The sequence below is a fragment of the Colletotrichum gloeosporioides genome, assembly GCF_011800055.1.
Source record: "Colletotrichum gloeosporioides strain Lc1 chromosome Unknown consensus_21, whole genome shotgun sequence".
Classification (NCBI taxonomy): domain Eukaryota; kingdom Fungi; phylum Ascomycota; class Sordariomycetes; order Glomerellales; family Glomerellaceae; genus Colletotrichum; species Colletotrichum gloeosporioides.
In genome coordinates, this window is record NW_025544666.1 from 311,325 (window position 1) to 327,949 (window position 16,625).

The 16,625-nt window shown below is 53.7% G+C and overlaps 3 protein-coding genes across 3 annotated transcripts; 1 reads left to right on the forward strand and 2 right to left on the reverse strand.

The window, feature by feature from the left end:
- Positions 1-268: 268 nt before the first annotated feature.
- On the reverse strand, positions 269-1,968 carry GCG54_00013047 (uncharacterized protein; the record flags this gene model as incomplete). Its single annotated transcript, XM_045412909.1, has 2 exons — positions 269-1,786; positions 1,870-1,968. The coding sequence occupies 2 exons, from the start codon at positions 1,966-1,968 to the stop codon at positions 269-271; spliced, it is 1,617 nt and encodes a 538-aa protein (XP_045267567.1).
- Positions 1,969-6,132: 4,164 nt separating this feature from the next.
- GCG54_00013048 (putative rhamnogalacturonate lyase C) lies at positions 6,133-7,662 on the forward strand (the record flags this gene model as incomplete). Its single annotated transcript, XM_045412910.1, has 3 exons — positions 6,133-6,321; positions 6,561-7,477; positions 7,620-7,662. The coding sequence occupies 3 exons, from the start codon at positions 6,133-6,135 to the stop codon at positions 7,660-7,662; spliced, it is 1,149 nt and encodes a 382-aa protein (XP_045267568.1).
- A 342-nt stretch (positions 7,663-8,004) lies between these two features.
- Positions 8,005-10,219, reverse strand: GCG54_00013049 (Mannosyl-3-phosphoglycerate synthase; the record flags this gene model as incomplete). Its single annotated transcript, XM_045412911.1, has 2 exons — positions 8,005-8,238; positions 9,056-10,219. The coding sequence occupies 2 exons, from the start codon at positions 10,217-10,219 to the stop codon at positions 8,005-8,007; spliced, it is 1,398 nt and encodes a 465-aa protein (XP_045267569.1).
- Between the last annotated feature and the right edge of the window lie 6,406 nt (positions 10,220-16,625).

Consider the following 16,625-nt stretch of genomic DNA (forward strand, 5'->3'; position numbering starts at 1 on the left):
CGTAGGGTTACAAAGGAAAATAAAGCTTGAACCGTGGTGCTTCTCTAGAGGTGTGTGATCGTCTCGCCGTGGGACGATGTCGGAAGAAAAAATTTCGGGTTGGGAATATGGTCGATAAATACATGTGAACGTTCGGGCCGAATGCTGCGAAAAGGAATTAGGAGAGTCGTAACGTCGTTGGAGGCTCGCCTCGCAGGTGGTGGTGGTTGGGTATGTCGGTAAGGTAAACGTAGGCACGGATATATGACAAGTTGAAAGGGTGAGTCCATCACATGACGATGCAGCAGCCGCAGCCGCCGCTCTTCTTCTTTGACTTCTCGCCGCCCATCGACATCTCGGCGGCCGAAGGTTGGTCGGGCACGCGGATGACGGTCTGCGTCTGCGGGGGTTGCTCGGGCTGCATCATCGGGCTGCGGGGACTGCGGGGGCTCGGCAGCGGGCTGTTCTGCGGCTTGTCGTTGAGTTTCGGCATGGTCGAGTAGGAGGCGCTCTGCTTGATGCTCGGGGACGTGGGGCTCTTGGGAGCGTCGCCCTTGAGCGGCCACTCGTCGTGGGGTTGTTGTTCTTCATCGTCGTCCGGAGGGGTGGACGTGCTTGGGCCGGCTTCGGGCGGCATCAGCAGTCCCTCGGCAGTCAGGGGACGGAACTCCTTGTCGTAGATACTACCAGACTTGCCTTCGCGTTCCCACTGCTCTTGTTGTAATCGTCTCGCCACGGTCGGGAGCAGTTGCTGCTCGGGGGGAAGACGGGGGTCGGGCTTGAAGGATCCAACCATCCATGGCGGGTCGCCCTCGGGCTTCTTGACACCGGGAGACAGCTCGCCGGATCTCGTCGTGGGCCGGGTCGTGCTGGTAGAGTCCTTGCCACCTCTTGTCTTTGGCTTGCCCGACTTGGCTTGCGTCGACGCCTTGCGCGCCGCCGGCGTGGTATTCGAGGCGCCGCCGCTGCCTTTGCGGGGTGAGGTGTCGGTGCCAGTGCGCTTCGCAGGTTGCAAGTTCGGGGTAGCACCAAGGGTATTTGCGCTGCCGCTCCTCGGGCGTTGCTTCGGGTAGGCTATCGTCTCCAGTTCGTTGGGTCCGCCGCTCAATCTCCGCGCAGAGGGCGCGTGCCGCTCAATGTACGATTCCGGGATAGGAGCCGGGCTGGCCTTGGCGACGGGAATCTTGGACTGCCCCTTCCTCTCGCCATTGGACATCCAGTAGTTACCGTCCCCTTCCAAGGCAATCTCTTCGGGCCGCCGCAAGTCCCAGCTGGACGAAGGCTCCAAGTCGGGCATCTTTTCCGTCGGGACTCTGTTTTCCGGAGAGATGGAGGTTTTCCTAGACCTCGGGCGAGGCATCTCGTCATCAGCAGCGGTAGACGTCGTCCTCTTGGTGCTCCCGTTCAGCTTCTCCTCGCTACGACCCCTCCGCGGCCTGCTACTCGCGCGCGGTCTCGGCAAGATGATGCCCGCGGCCTGGAGCTCCTCGCTCTCGATCTGAGCCAGCTTATCGCGGTGGATCCATTTGGAATTGTCATGCTCGGGGTCGTTCTTCAGGTCGCTGGTGGACCGCTTCTCGCCAACCTTTCCGCCAAAGACGTCGTCCGCCACAGCCAAGCCCGTTTTCGCCGATGCGTCGGTATCGCGGCGGCTCTTCTTGCCCAGCGACAGATTATCATTAGATGCCTTCTTCTTCGGAGGCGGCAGTGGCTCGAAGCCGTACTCGTAAATGTTGGCCGAGTTGCCGTTTTGCGAAAGGGGCGGCCTGTTCGGTTCGGACCTTGCGGATTTCTTGTCCTGAGAGTTCTACGACAGATGGTCAGCGTCTGCGCCGGCGTGCCGCTGCGAAACCCGTGGGCGAATGTTGCCCTCTTCTGCACAGCACCTACCTCTGTGGTGTCCCAGGAGTTTTGGTTTCCGTTGCTATGGCTGCTGCTGGGCGGCGTGATGGTGTTCGCGGTCGCTGACGCGGCAGACATGGCGGCCATCGCGTCGTCTGGAGAGCTGGAGGCCCAGCAATCTCCAGACTGTCGTGAGCGGGTGTTGGTTGGGGAGGTCGGCGTCGGCAGAGCTCTCGTGAAGATGGGGAGTCAATTGTCGGCCAAGGAGAAGAGTTTCGGAGGCTGGCGTGCGCGCGCGATTCGAAAGGGTAGTGAGAGAAGCAAAGATGGCGCTGGAGGAAACGCGAGCGGGAGACTGAAATTGCGTCGTGGGCTGGCGGCTTAGCGTGGTTGGAGTGTGGTGTATTTGCGGTAGCTGGCGGCGGCGGTGGTGGTTCACCGGCGAGGCGGCTTATTAGGAGGCGGCCACGAAGCGGCGCGATGGTGGGAAAGGTAAAGTGCAGTTGCAGGTGCCGATGGTGGCAGCAGGTGCAGAACAATCAAGACCTGGCTGAAGTCTTTTGGGATGGAAACAAAGGAAAGCAGGATAGCGTCAGGACGGAAGGCCGGCCGGGAGGAGGACGGGGTCGGAGAAAGAGGAACGAACGAAGGTGGCGGCAGGTCAGGTCGATCCGAAGAAAGCTGCTGCTGCAGACAGCGAGAGTGAGCGAGTGGTGAAGAATGGAAGTGTGGTGTGGGAATGGAAGAAGGTGCTTTCGGTCAAGTCAGGAACAGGTTCAGCGAGAGGCCATTCGCAGCGGTGGTTGACGCTGTGGTGTCGTCCGTCTTGCGTCTGGGTCTGCGTCGTCTTGTCTCTGAAGATGGCCGCTCTCAGCGTTTCCACAGTGCCCAGGAGAAGGAGAAACGAGGACGACGACAACACGCGCAGGTTGGTGGTGAATGTGAATTGGCAGAGGACGTGGACGGGACGGGGGCAGCGCACAGGCACACGAGCACAGTGCGGGACGGAAAGACGCTAGGCAGGGGAGGAGGTGGGCTGCTCCGGGTACGTACCGCTGCTTGGGGGGCTTATCTCGATCAAGACTAGCGCATCCAAAGTCGAGGGGCTGGTTGGCTGAGACCCTAGTCCAATCAAGGGTTGGGGATCCACAGGTGCAAGGCGTGGGATTCCCTTTTTCGGGGAGACGAGCTTGCTGATAGGAAGAAATTGAGGCACTCGAGTTGTGCTTTGCTTGCTTGCTTGCTTGCTTGCTTCATCCCCTATTATCCCAAGCTGCAGTTGATATCCGTTCCTGTTCGCGGGTATGATGAAGGAGTGATGAGTGTTCCTTACTGCGATACTTTTAAGAGGCGGAGCCAGTCATCAGGCAGGCAGGCACTTGGAATCAAAAATACTTATGCTCCGAGCATGCTCCAAACCTGCGCCTGCAACCGGGACCAGAGTTGCATTCTGCCAATCTTCGTCCCAACTGCTGCACCTCTCGGGTCCCTTTGACTTTGCATCTCTTGCTCATCATCCGCTGCCATTGGCCGACCCAGACAAGGCGGGCACAGCGCCGCAGAAATGTTGGTTAGCATTTCCATGGTGACGAAAGACAGACAGAAGAGGGGCCAAACGAAGCACAAAAAAATAAAATTGAAAAAGGAGGGGGATCGAGCGGCAGCAAAAATACCCAAGCGATGGAATGAACCTACGCCAAGTCAAGTCAGATCAACTGGCACTTGACACTGTCTGTCTGTCGCTCAATGTCATTGGAGAAGGCAGACAGCTGCTCCTCCTCTCGAGCCCTCTCGACAGCACCGTGACTCCTCCAATTGGCGGTCCGCAGAGCAGATGCGCAATGCAAGACAAGCTGCAGCTCGACCGCAGCCAATGACGGCAGCCAACACCGCCAGACAAGCTCCTTCTTACAGAGTCTAGAGCTAGGTAGAAGCCGTGCAACGGCCCACCTTTGTCTGCCTTGTGACGCCGCACATCACAGCGCGGGCAGACAAAGACACACACAAACCACACTGGAAGGACACACAGAGTCTTTGATGAATCGCAGGTGGCAGCGTGGCAGCAGGCCCACTGATTCAGGAGGGGCCGGGCCTGAGAGAGCAGACACTGAAGAGACATGGCACAGGAGGCCCAAGTCACCACCACCCCGCCTGCTCCTATCCCCATGCCCGGGAGGCACGGAACGAGCGTCCTTTTCTTTCCCTTTTCCCTCTTTTCGCGAGCAGAAAAGAAGAAAACCCGGGTAGCGAAGACAGTGCATCAACTGCGCTCGGACGGGTTCCATTTTCCATTCTAACCCTTCCATCTGCACGTTCGGAGACGGGGGAACCAGCCACTGATGCTATTCCCAATGGCCCCCAAAGGGGAGCCGAGCCAGGAGAGAGCGGGACACTATGGGAGGTGAAGCTCAAGCGAGCAGTGGTCCACAACGGAGCCGCAGACGTAAACACAGCGAGCTGTTGTCAATGGTCAACATGGACGTCGGGGGATATCGCTCGTTAATTGCTGTGGAGCGGGTGAGGACCGTTGAAGAACGATGGGGGTCAAACGGCCGCCAGCCGCGAAGGGCTTTCGGTGTGGAAAAAAAGGGACACACACGAAGGATGGATGCTTAGCATAAACGATAAGCCGGCACCAATCCACCATCGTCATCTGTCACCCAGGCTGATCCCGTCCATACCAGCCAGCTAACCTGGGACCCAAATTCAACGTCAGCTATTATTGTCTGGTCAGCGATCTCGGATGGTGCTCCGTGGCACTATTTGGGTCTTCGGTACTTGTTTCCTCTTGGGTTTCTGGGGGGAGAAGGTTTATTGTTGATCACCAAGGACGGGACAAACTCACCTCACCCAGCAGTCGCCGTGTCCTGCATAAAATAACACACAACAGTCATCTTGCACAAACCCGCAACTGACTCTTGTGAACACTTCCTGCGAAGAATTGGAAAGGCGCACTGTGTCTGGACCTCGTTCGAACTCGGGGCCCTTGCAACTGCCTGTTGCACCCCGGCACTCGTCATTTGCGCCTCCTTGCGCAGTAATCAATCCCAGGAAAACGACGCCAACGGTCTGTGCCTTTTTTTCCCTTCTTTTTTTCTTCGTCTTCTCCCGTTGGGCATCTGGCTCCAGGTTGTCGGCACTTTCCATTCGAAATATTGTGGCCTTGCAGCCTTGGTTGGACCTGAAGCATCGTACAGCATCGCAGCATTTTCGTATCGCGGCTAAGGTCGCGCCTGTAAGATGCATGCATGTGTTGTCTCTGCCTCTGCCTTCTTTTCTTTTTGTGCCGTCACCTGCAGACCGTTTGTCTCTGCGACGGACCATTTCGTAGGCCAATGGCCGCCCAACCTCGTGTTTCCTCCCGTCCGTTTCTTGTCATTCACCTGTCTCTCGTGAACAGCAGCAAGACCCTTCACAGTGTTCCTCAACTTCGGATCCTCACCGCCAATAAAACCCCTCCAGGTCCGCCAGCATCTCGCATGACGGAGACATTTTCGCCGGCCCCACATCCGGACAACGTCCCCAGGTGGTGTCCCTCAAAGCATGGCCCCCTCCTGCCCATGACATCGCACCGTCCGAACGAATGAATGCTTATCTCATCAAACCATCAAAATAACCACCACCACACATAACACTCGCACTGCAAATACATGACTCCATCCATCATCGAATCCGCCCTGCTCTGCCCCCTCCTCACCTCCTTCTAGAAGAACCAACTCATCTCAAAACCTCGCAGGGGTGGGCCGTGGTTGGGAGAAAGGATCAATTCAGATCGTCCTCTGCCTTATAATTTCCGAACGGGGGCTCCGGGGGCAGGCAACAACACCTTTGAAAGATACATTCGTCGAGGGGAGGGCCTTGCGTTGCGTCTTCCGATTGTCTGCCCAGGTGCCGTATAGCTATGGCTTGGGTTCTCTCGCCGGGAAAGAGACAACCCAAGAGCCGGCGCACGGTGAAACAACGCCGACCTACGAATAGCAATTAGTGCCGGCCTGCCCTTTCTCATCATCCACGTATTGGCCTCTCTGATTACGCCTGCATCCAGCCTGTTTCAAGTGAAGCACCGCGCACAAACATCTCCGTCCATCAATCTCGTTAGGCAACCCCCTAAACCTGCGTCCGCGTGCACAATCACCCTCGCCTGCAACACTCTCTATCCAATACCGGCTTTGCACAACATCATTCATAACCAAGACCTTTTCGTAAGCACTGCAAGAAGCATCGCATATCATCCTGCCGGCCGGCCCCCGTGCCACCGACCATCCCGCCCCATCCCCGGCCCCCGATCCCTGACCCCCGAATCCAAAAACCATGGACTCCCTCGCCGGCACTGAGGCCCAGCAGCGCAGCACCAGGTGCCGCCACCGAGACCCTCCCACCCGGACGCGGAGGACCCGGTTCGTCTGCGTCTCCGACACCCACAACACCACCGTCAAGCTCCCCAAGGGCGACGTGCTGATCCACGCGGGGGACCTGACGAACCAAGGCAGCTACTCAGAGGTACGTGCTGCGGCGGCCTCGGTCATGGACTTTCCCTGCTCTTTATGCCTTCCAATGTGCAAACTCCCCTCCGCCGGGAACTGTGTGGGCGCACGACTTCGTTCGCGCAGAGGCTGAAGCTGTGGATTCTCGTCTGGGATATCCGCGGTAGTGTGTAAATAAACAACACCAAGCTTACTTGCTGCAATCACTATAACGACTTGACTTTTTCGTGTGGCCCCCAACTTACATTACAGCAGCTATCACGAGCAGTAGCCTGGCTCGAAAAGGCCCCCTTCGAAGCCAAGATCGTCGTCGCAGGGAACCACGACCTCACCCTCGACGCCCCCTTCTACGCCGTCCACGGCCCCCATTTCCACAATCAAGCCCGGCAGTCACCTTCCGACTGCCTCGCCCTCCTGACCTCCTCCCCAAGCATAACCTACCTCAACCACGCCTCTACCAAAATCACCCTCACCTCCCCCTCCGGCCCGCGCACCTCCTTCTCCGTCTTCGGCTCTCCGTACTCGCCCCGCAACGGCCTCTGGGCCTTCTCCTACGACACCCCGCCACAGAGTCAGACTACCCTAACGGCAGCGGACCTCCCCGCGCTCTGGGACGACATCCCCCTCGACGCGGACGTCGTCGTCACGCACACCCCGCCGCGTACGCACCGCGACGAGTCCCGTCTGCGCCGCGCCGCCGGCTGCGAGGCCCTCCGCCGGGCGCTCTGGCGCGTGCGCCCAAGGCTGGCTGTGTGCGGCCACGTCCACGAGGCGAGGGGGGCGGAGAGGGTGGCGTGGGATCTTGGGTGCGCGAACACGGCGTTCAAGGAGGACGGGGTTGCGGGGTGGGAGGATCCTGGGGTTGGGGGGAAGCAGTCGCTTGTTGACCTGACGGCGAAAGGCGGACGGGCGTTGGAGAATGACGGGGCGGTGAGAGGTAAGGTGGAGGATGTGAGTGTGAAGACGGAGGTTGTGGGATTGGATGTGAGAGGGTTGGGGGGCGATCCGGCGAGTGTGAGGGCTGATTCGGAGGCGTTGATGGGAAGGCTGGGTAGACGGGAGACGTGTGTGGTGAATTGTGCTGTTATGGCGAAGAGTTGGCCGCATGTTGGGGGGAAGACGGTGAATAAGCCCATTGTTGTGGATTTGGATTTGCCAGTATGGGAGGAAGAGTAAGTCTGGCGAAGAAGGCCCAATGGTGTCTCAGAGAACAAGGCCGTAGGATTGCGTAAGTAGGCCTAGACTAAGGACAGTATCAAACACCTTTGTGTTATCGTTAGATGCCTTTGGCTGATGACTAGGGTGAGATCTCAGAGCCCTCTACGTCACGACGAACGACGACCCTAGTGCGGAGTAGGGGCGAGTTGTCAGTTGTCTGAGGATAACAACAACCAGATAACGAAGGCGATGAGGACGATGGAGATGGCAAGGATAACGAGAACGAAGAGGAATATGGGGACGACGGGCTGTCTTTGCGCGCCTAAAGTGGTATCTCTGCTGTCGGAGTTTCGCTCCGCTTCCCTCTATCCGTTTGTGACCCAGACCACGGGGGCCATGATTCGTTCTGAGTAACTTGCTCACCTTCGAATGCCCCTTTCTGGCATGAAGCTCTCCAAATTCCAACTCGGCACGACCAACTTCCATTTAATCGATCTCTCAGCCCCTTCATCTTCTTTTTCCGTCTCTCAAATAGACCTCTTCAGCAAGGTCCCAGGGACTGCGCGCTCCAAGTGTTGGGAAGGTACAGCACGTCGATGCCGCATGACTCCGTCACCTGGACGAAGAAGTTCTTGCCCGAGGCCAGGATGTAGCCGCCGTCGGTCTTGGAGATGCACCCGCTGCCGACCTGCACGTCGAAGTCGTTCTTGAGGGCGACGTTGCAGTCGGCGAGGGCGCCGGCGGCCAGGAAGATAGCGGGGATGGCGGCTGAGAACTTCATTTTGTCTGTGGAGTTGTTAGTTGATGGGCTGTTGTCTGTGGTTTTCTTAGTGTGACGAACGATTGGAATGAGCGAGATGGTGGGTGTAAGATGTATAGAACGAATGATATTGTTGTTTGATCGCCGGAAAACGAATGATGGTGATGTAAAGAGAGCACAAAGTCGGAATTCAGGAGCATGATGTAGCAGCATATTTGAACGCTCGCAATCGGTTTGGATCGTCAAACGCGTGGGAAGTACGGGTCATGATCATGAGTCGTTCGTCGGAACGAAAGCGAGCTCGGGGTCCGCCTTGGCCCATGGCATAGGTACGTGCTTGCTACGCACATGAGTCGGTGGAGACACAATTTGGGCGAAGTAGTAGAATAATAGCTGTGCCCCGCTGAATAGGACATAGAATAGGATTACGGTCTTTTCTAATCTCCTGTAATGCCGTGCGATACATTCGTCGGAAAGAGTCGTGTTCTCCGTGTCAGCAACATCTACGGTATTAGGGATTTAAGAGGAAGATATCCACAATTAAGGCAACAATAAATCATACTCGAATATCGAGGTGTATCGGACAAAATATGAGTGCTATGTTCAAGTGTGATCGCTATCTATCTAGAAAAGAAACATCTGGCTTGCGAAATGCGAGAAAAAATGAAAGCAAACTCCCCTGAGGGCGATAATCTAGTTAGGGCACGAAAAGGAAACGCAGATGTATCGACAAACGGTATCATCTCTAGTCAGTTGAAGGAGAAAATCAAAGCCAGGCCTTCCTCTGTGGCTGTTCTGTGCTTATCTGAAGCCTTTTCGCGTTTTCAAACACTTCATCAAGCTGCCTCAAGTCCAAATCCTTGATGGCCGGATACACCCTCTCCTTCCTCGGCGTCTCTCCCGGTTGCAGCAGCCCCTTCTCAACCATCTCCTCCAACAAGTCCTTCTTCATGCCCTCCGGCGTAAGCGGAGAGTGGTAGATCATATTCAGCCCCTGGGACTGCATGTCCCCCACGTGGCCAGTGCCCTTGTTGTCGTGCAAGTGCGGGTTGCGAGTCATGTGTTGGTGGATGTGCACCAGACTCGCGGCCGCGGCCTTCGAATCGCCGCTGTTGCCCATCTGCTCCAGCAGGAATATGTACTCGTACGGCTCGACGGCGAAGCCACCGGCCATCTCCATCTTCGCGGCCAGCGACATCGTCATCGCGTGCTCGCCCGCGTTGCCGGTCTCGATGATGTTGGTGTACGTGCTTTCACTGCCAGTTTCCCTGTAGATCTCCTCGAGGAGCCTGTTCAGCCAGCCGTTGACGACCTCGGAGCACCGCCCGCGGCGCTCAAAGACCCATTCGTTGTCGCGGTACTTGGGCTTCGAGCCCCAGGATATGCGCACCATGGCGTCCGCTGACTGGGCGAGGTAGAGCCCCGAGGCGAAGGACTTGCAGTACTCGAAGGCGGAGCCGGGGATGTAGTTGTCGGCGTCGATGAAGCCGAGGTACTCGCAACCCTGCATGGCGGCGAGGGTCATGCCCATGAGCATTCCCTCGCCCTTTCCGTTGCGGATTGTTGGGGTGACGGTGTTTGGGTCGATGAGGTCGGGTGCGCCTGCAGCTTCGAATGCTTCCGCGGCGGCTGGGTCTTTCTGGTGGATGGCGATGGCCTGGCGTCCTGTAAGGCGGCAGAAGTTCTTCAAAAGGCTGACTTCTATTCTGTAGTTGTCGACCCCGCCGTGTTCTCCTCGACTGCTGTTGGAGACGAATATGATTGTGCAGCCGTGAGGGATGCCGGAGAAGAGGTCGTCAATGACGTTGGGCTTTTCGTTCATGCAGAGGATGATGATGGCCATCTTGGATTCGATAGCGGAGAGCTTGTCCTGGGAGACGGTCTGACTGAAGGGAGTGCTGTGGCCGTACCCAGCGTCCATCTCCAGAATGCGCTGGAGATCATGGACAAGTACTGAGCCGACTTGCTCGAACCTCTTGGCGACTTCGAGTCTCATGACGGTGGTTAAAGTAAGAATGATCTGAAAGGGGAAGTAAGATGTCTAGCGAGGGAAAGTGATGCCTGATGGTGTTCCTCCAGATGAATCCTTCCAAACGTGCACTTTAAATAGAGAAACTTCCCTTTATCAAGCCTTCCCCCGCCGTGCTTCGCCGGACTGATGCGAACCGGTAGACATACTGGCCTCCTCCTCCCCGGGCCAACTTCCAAGGCAGCAATTCCAATTAGTACCACACAGCGACTTTCAAAACCGACACAGCAATAGTGTGCCGACAAAGATTTCCCATTGGCGCCGCGAACCGCAAGGCATCGAGTGCTTTACCCGGCAATAAGCGTTGTTCATGTGGCCTGCCTGGGATGTGTGAGGTGCGGCCTTTCCATACTGTCGGGAGTACTCACCGATGTGGTGGTTTTGGGGGCCGTTTCCGAGCGTCTGGATCCGAAAGTACGCCAGTAAATACCGAAAACTTGGATGCCTGCAATTTGGTACTAGAAGTTTGTGGTGGGTAAGACCGACTTTCACGGCCGGAGTTGGCCGACGTTGTAAAGGGAGTGATTTCGTTCGCCCCTATTCGCAACCTTTAGCCCCCAAAAATCGTTCGACCCGCGAACATTTCTGTTAGCGGGTGAGACACCCGGAACAGTGAGTCAAACTGGGACATAAACCCGTCATGGGATGAGTGCTGGAAATAAGATTGAGGCTCTGTCCCCATAAAAGATGACGCGGGCACGTCAGCTTGCCAAGTCGGGTACCTTAACCGTTGGCAGCCTCAAACCGTTACTGTTCAGGGCCGCGAGTTGCCGACGACGAGAACGAGAGCGGTGACTCTTGACCGTAGTTTGATGCTTTTGCTATGTAATTTGTAGTTTCAAATGACATCCAAATTTCAGTGCCAAGTAGCAGCCCGGCGTGGGGGGCGCATGCTTGCTTGGTCATTTCAAGCTTAAGGGGGAGGTATGGGATGCTTGCTGAAAAGGCCCGCGAACCAACGTCCAACCAGATTTCCGGGTACGAATGTGCACATTGCTGACCACATGTGCCAAGAGCAAGGACAAATAGACCTCTAAAGAGTATCCATCAATAGTGACGCTCCCACGTAAGAGGCGCATTTACTGAGCCCACTCGTGACTGGGGCTATGTCGCCGTTGCCTTTACATATGCCGCATCAGCCACCCAAATCAATTATTATTACGCAGTTGCGATGGCCGTGATACAATTACTGCTTTTTTCCACTGGGGAATTGTATACTGTGTGGGTATGAATGTTCCTTGACATTGCGCAATTGCGAAGTCTCTATGCTGATGATGAGGATTTCCGCGCATGTGGGCATCTTTACAACTCTGGCTCATATGCCGAAACACGAGGGTCAAATTGGAATGGAACTTTAATCTATGGCTTTTATTGGTCTCTCAACTGCTTCGACATCATCCTTTTCATCCCGAACCAGTCGGCTTAGGGATGTTTTTGAAGCCCCATGTAGGTAAGGTAGAGGCTCATCTCTCGCAACTACCGTCATGTGCTGATTGGCGGGTATTATTCGACTAGCCTCTCACGAGAAGTTCGTCCAAATCCGTTCTGCATTTCACCCTTTGCTGTGAGTCTCGCTGTATCCAGAATATCAGGCTACGAATTCCAATTTCAAAGCATTTGCGCTTGACTTCCTTACGCCAAAGATGAAGCATATATACTGCCCGTTTGAGTGTTGAGTATCAAACATGGAAGACGTCTACCGCAGCGAGTCATACGAAGCTTTGATTGCTGGCAGCTATATAATGGGAAGAGAAAATAGAATAGCAAATTTGTAGAAGCTAAGGCATAGTCTTTCCCGTTCTAACGTCGTTTTCTGAGAGATAAAGTCCCAGCGAGAAGACAGTGAGGTATATTCTGAAAAGAATGTATAATATTAAACGAGATTCGGGTCGTCGCTCCTGCTTATGACTTCTTTCTTTCACGTATTCATTACCGTGTTAGTTGATTTTTAACGCAACCAGAGTATGCGGGGTTTAAATTGTGGCCTTGACACTTGTTTTGATACAAGATGGTTATATTACTTCGAGGATGAAAGACCAGCTTCTGATTCTACACGTCGCTATTGCCGGCGTACGCAGACGGCAATGGTCATCTTGCCAACTTTAAGCAACCACGTCAAGACGCACAGCATTCAGCACATGGTTTGGCCTCGAATTGCCTCGACTGACCCTCGACACCCAGCCTCATCATTTACAATCCAGTGTGGTACAGCACGTCAAGGTTGAAGTTCCTTCGCCTCCGCAGCTGTTGAAGAACGGCTGTGCGCAAGTAGCTCCGTTTTGGAACGCTTTGCACTTGGCCGATACGAGAGTCGGTCCGATGAACGCTGCAACTGCGGTAACTAAAAGGCGGGAGATATGCATGTTTCTAAGGTTTCGCTGAACTAAGTCTTATTAGCTCTAGGTAAGGCCAGGCGTGCATTGCGAGCGCGAAAGACGCACTTACGGTCTTTGATCGCTTCTCTTAAAAAGCCCTGGTGTTGTTGCTTTGCAGAGACTGAAGTGCGGGAGAGTGACGGAAAATATTGGGATGATCCAAGGCAATCCCATGACCAAGAGAGGACGAGAACGATCTTTAAATATCCCGACCATACGCCGTCTCTGATTCAGAATCGTCAGCATACGCAAAACAACTCGCTGAATGATGTTACCAATTACAACTCACCTAGTGTGTGCCATCTGAATCACGCCGTCTATCTGATACAAAACGTTGCAAAGTATCCCAACGGGCGTGCGTTGTTACCATACGGCCGGCACCCGATGGGATGTCAGTAGTGACAGTTTTACGGAAATTCTCACCCCCCATCGTTGGAACAAAGACTGGAGACTACATCGTTATCAATCGACATGCGACGAACCACGCGAATCGAGAAACTTTAGAGAAGGAGTATGGGAATCGTCTCAAGGCCTGTCCTGAGCTTGGCATGCCACGACACTTTGACCAAGTGACTGTATTGCAGATCTTTGGTGGTTTTCAAAAGTCTCCGGCTCAACATCTTTTTCCGCGGCGTCTTCCTGACCATCTCGGTGACTCGGTGGGATCTGCCATGCCGATCCTGCGGTCCATTGTCAGACCTTAATAACACGACATCTCGATGTTCCCTGGTTCTTTCAGAGTGTAACTTCTCCTCTACATGCATGATTCATCTAGCTGGAAATCGACGACAGCATTCATTCTCCAGCTTGGGGATCATTCTCTTTCTATCTTACTCATGAACGACAGGAACGTGACTCGAGGATGCAAGTCAAGCTTAGCTAAGAACAACTGGCCATGTGTTTCCTGTGAATTTCAAACGTTCAGACCGCCTCAGTGTCTCTTACTCAATGTAGACTCTAGGACCTTTGTTTTCCTGCAACAACTATGTGAAACATATTTTGTTTGCTTTTGCTGTTGATATGTTCACGCCGAAGTTGGCAATTTGTGTACATATGAATCTAAGTATTCTTAGAAGACTGCTGCTGTGGCGAGGGATGCAAAACTTCTATCAGTGACAAGTATATAGAAGAAGGATGGCACTAGGTAGGTGAAAACGCAAGAAAGGCAGCAAATTCTCGGCTCTAACCACCCATGTTCCCTGTTCCCAAGGCACGTTCTGCGAGTAAGGCCCAGTCAAATTTCATGAGAGATTTGTCTGGAATTGGCTTCAGACTCTACAGCCAGACTAGATTTGCCTCACTCGTGATCAATATCTTTCACTTATTCTTCACCGTATTATCTCTCAAAATCGCGATGAATTATGAGTAGCTATTTTCCTGAAACCTACCGGCAATTGACCCTTCAAAAATGGACTCCATGCCTTTCCGACACTTTATAGAGGGGAGATGATATCAACTCCATTCGGTTTGCCTCCCAGAAGTCTGCTAGAAACACTTCAGATAGCGCGGCGCACAAAGACAATAACCAAGGTCCTAGAAAAGTTGTCTACCGTTCCTGGCAGGAAATGACGCTTCATCATCAAGCAAAGATTCTTAGCAACCCCTAGTTCACAACAAGTACATGCTGGGGCGAACTGACACCGCTTGTCAGCATGGCTTGGCGTCTCACCGTAGGGTCTAAGGTCTAAAATGTTCTCCATTGGGCGCAGCCATCACACGGCGGCTATAAAATCAAATAACTAATCCTGGTCTCCCTCCCTCTAGGCAAGAATGGACGGTGAATGGTTCTTCTGTTTCACGTACAGATCGATTTCCACCTCTGAAGGGTGACCTCTCTATGTACTCCTCACTCACCCTGCTAGTGCATTGGAGAGCTTTATAAAAATTCCTCCCGTCGGTGTCCATCACTTTCTCTCGTCCCTCGCATGTTCAGCGGTTCACAGCTCGTTTCTCATAAGCGTCTGAAAGCCTCGTCTCATGTCTTCTCCAAGACAGGATCAAGTCCGAGATTTGTCTCTCATATAGCAGAGAGATGCTTATCCACGGTTCGCATTGCTTGTCTCGGGTGTCGTAGGACACATCAGGGGTTCTCAACTGCCACAACTTATGCACTCGATTATCTACCGCAGCCAACCAATGGGTCAGCCAGCTGACTCAACTACAGAAAGCGATAACAAAAAGGAAACCAAGGTCTGTCAGACGGATTTCCTTCTGTGCAAAATGGCAGCTGCCACTTGTTAGAGATGCTCAGAGCGGGAAGCTGAGGCAATGTTCACAAGCTATGCTGGTTCCTGATCAGCTAGAACACACCCCGCATCAGAGCGGTAGAATTATTCTCGCTATTCCCTCCGCCGTCCTTCTCTCCCTCCCATTAGTAATTCGTAATCATACCAAGTCATTACTAGAGACAGATCAACCACAAGCTAATAACGACATCCGGATCTAGGGTACTACAAGGGCCACCGCATGGTAAATGCCGCCCTTCAATGAGCGCACCGTACCTCCCGAGTTGAAATCGTCCTCTCAAGTCCCATGAAGGATATAGCCTGAAGACTTTAAGTGCTTACTCACCGTCCTAACCCAACCAGCAATAGACTCAGCGAGCTCTATAAATTAGATTGCCAGGATTAGCTTTCACTGCCCAAGCAAAATCCATCAGGGTTTTGGGCCACCTTCTTGGATGTAATCCACGCCAAGGGGCGCCATCTTCGCATAGAAGCCCCCTTGGCTTTGGTGGCTGATATTCAATCCTTGACCTTGCTTTCGCATTCAGTGCATCATCTTCCGTCCATTGTTGATTCTCTCGCAATACGCGAACAGCATGAACGGACACCGAGACGAACAATGCTGACGTGGAACTGCAGCTGCCAGACAGCGCCTATGTACTTGTGTTGGCAACCAGTGTGTCAGTTCATACTGCTTCATAGACCAATAGAACCCAGGTATTAATGGCGCATATCATTTCTGGTCCTCCCGACAGTGTGAGGACGTCCTCTCAATACCTTTTTTACCAGTTCGTGTGTTAATTCGAGCGAGGCTGGCTTTACAGCCTGGTTTGCATGCGTCTGAAGTTTGAACAGCACATAACCAAAGTATGTGGCTCAAGCCCAGGAAGGCGGTCAATTGTCGCGCGCGAATATGACTGTAGCGAAAGAGTCAAATTTCACAACATAGGTAGTCTTGGTGGGAAATGAGACAGGCACGGCTTCGACCCTGTTGTCTCTCAAGCGTGGGACGAACTAATAGTTCAAATGCATCCTCGAGTTCATATCCTTCCCCACCCCCTCTCTTGGCGGCTTATACATCACGAATCCTCTCAAGACACTACAAAAGGATCAGTCCTTCTGTGAAGCTCTGCTTATGCCACGGATTGATCCGGCCAAGTTACAGAATGCTGCTTCTCTCTGCCTATCAAGCAATGAAACGGAGATAAAATTCATGGTCATGGTTGTTGAACGGTGAGGTGAACGCTTTCTGCGCCCATTTATGTACTTGGCCTAGACATTCCTGGCGCAATTCAGAGATCATCTCCTCGCAAAGCTTACCTACGCTCGGGAAGATATAAAACCACACGTCCCGCGCACCGAGAAACGTAACGACCAAGACAATGGACTGTTAAGTACTTGCTTGGTATATACCCCGTTTCGTTTACTCCTCTGTTAAAGTCTCATGTATCTAGCAACTCACAATCAGTACTACAACCTTGCTTGATCCTTCGTCATCGTCCGTCACCCGTCTCTGCCTGTCATCCGTTTTATTCTCTTCAACTTAAACGACCTTACAGTTTAGACTCACCCACTACTAAAAAAGCTTCCATTTGCCTAATAATCCATGGTCAGGTCCTGTTCAGGGTAACCTAACTGACGGCTCCACTTATTAGAAACAAGTAGCACATGCTCTGATTGCTGCGACATCGTCTTCTCCTCTCCTCCGTCAAGACCTCTTATATATCCCCAACTCGCCGCCCAAACCAAAGCATCAGCAAGACGAACATGGCA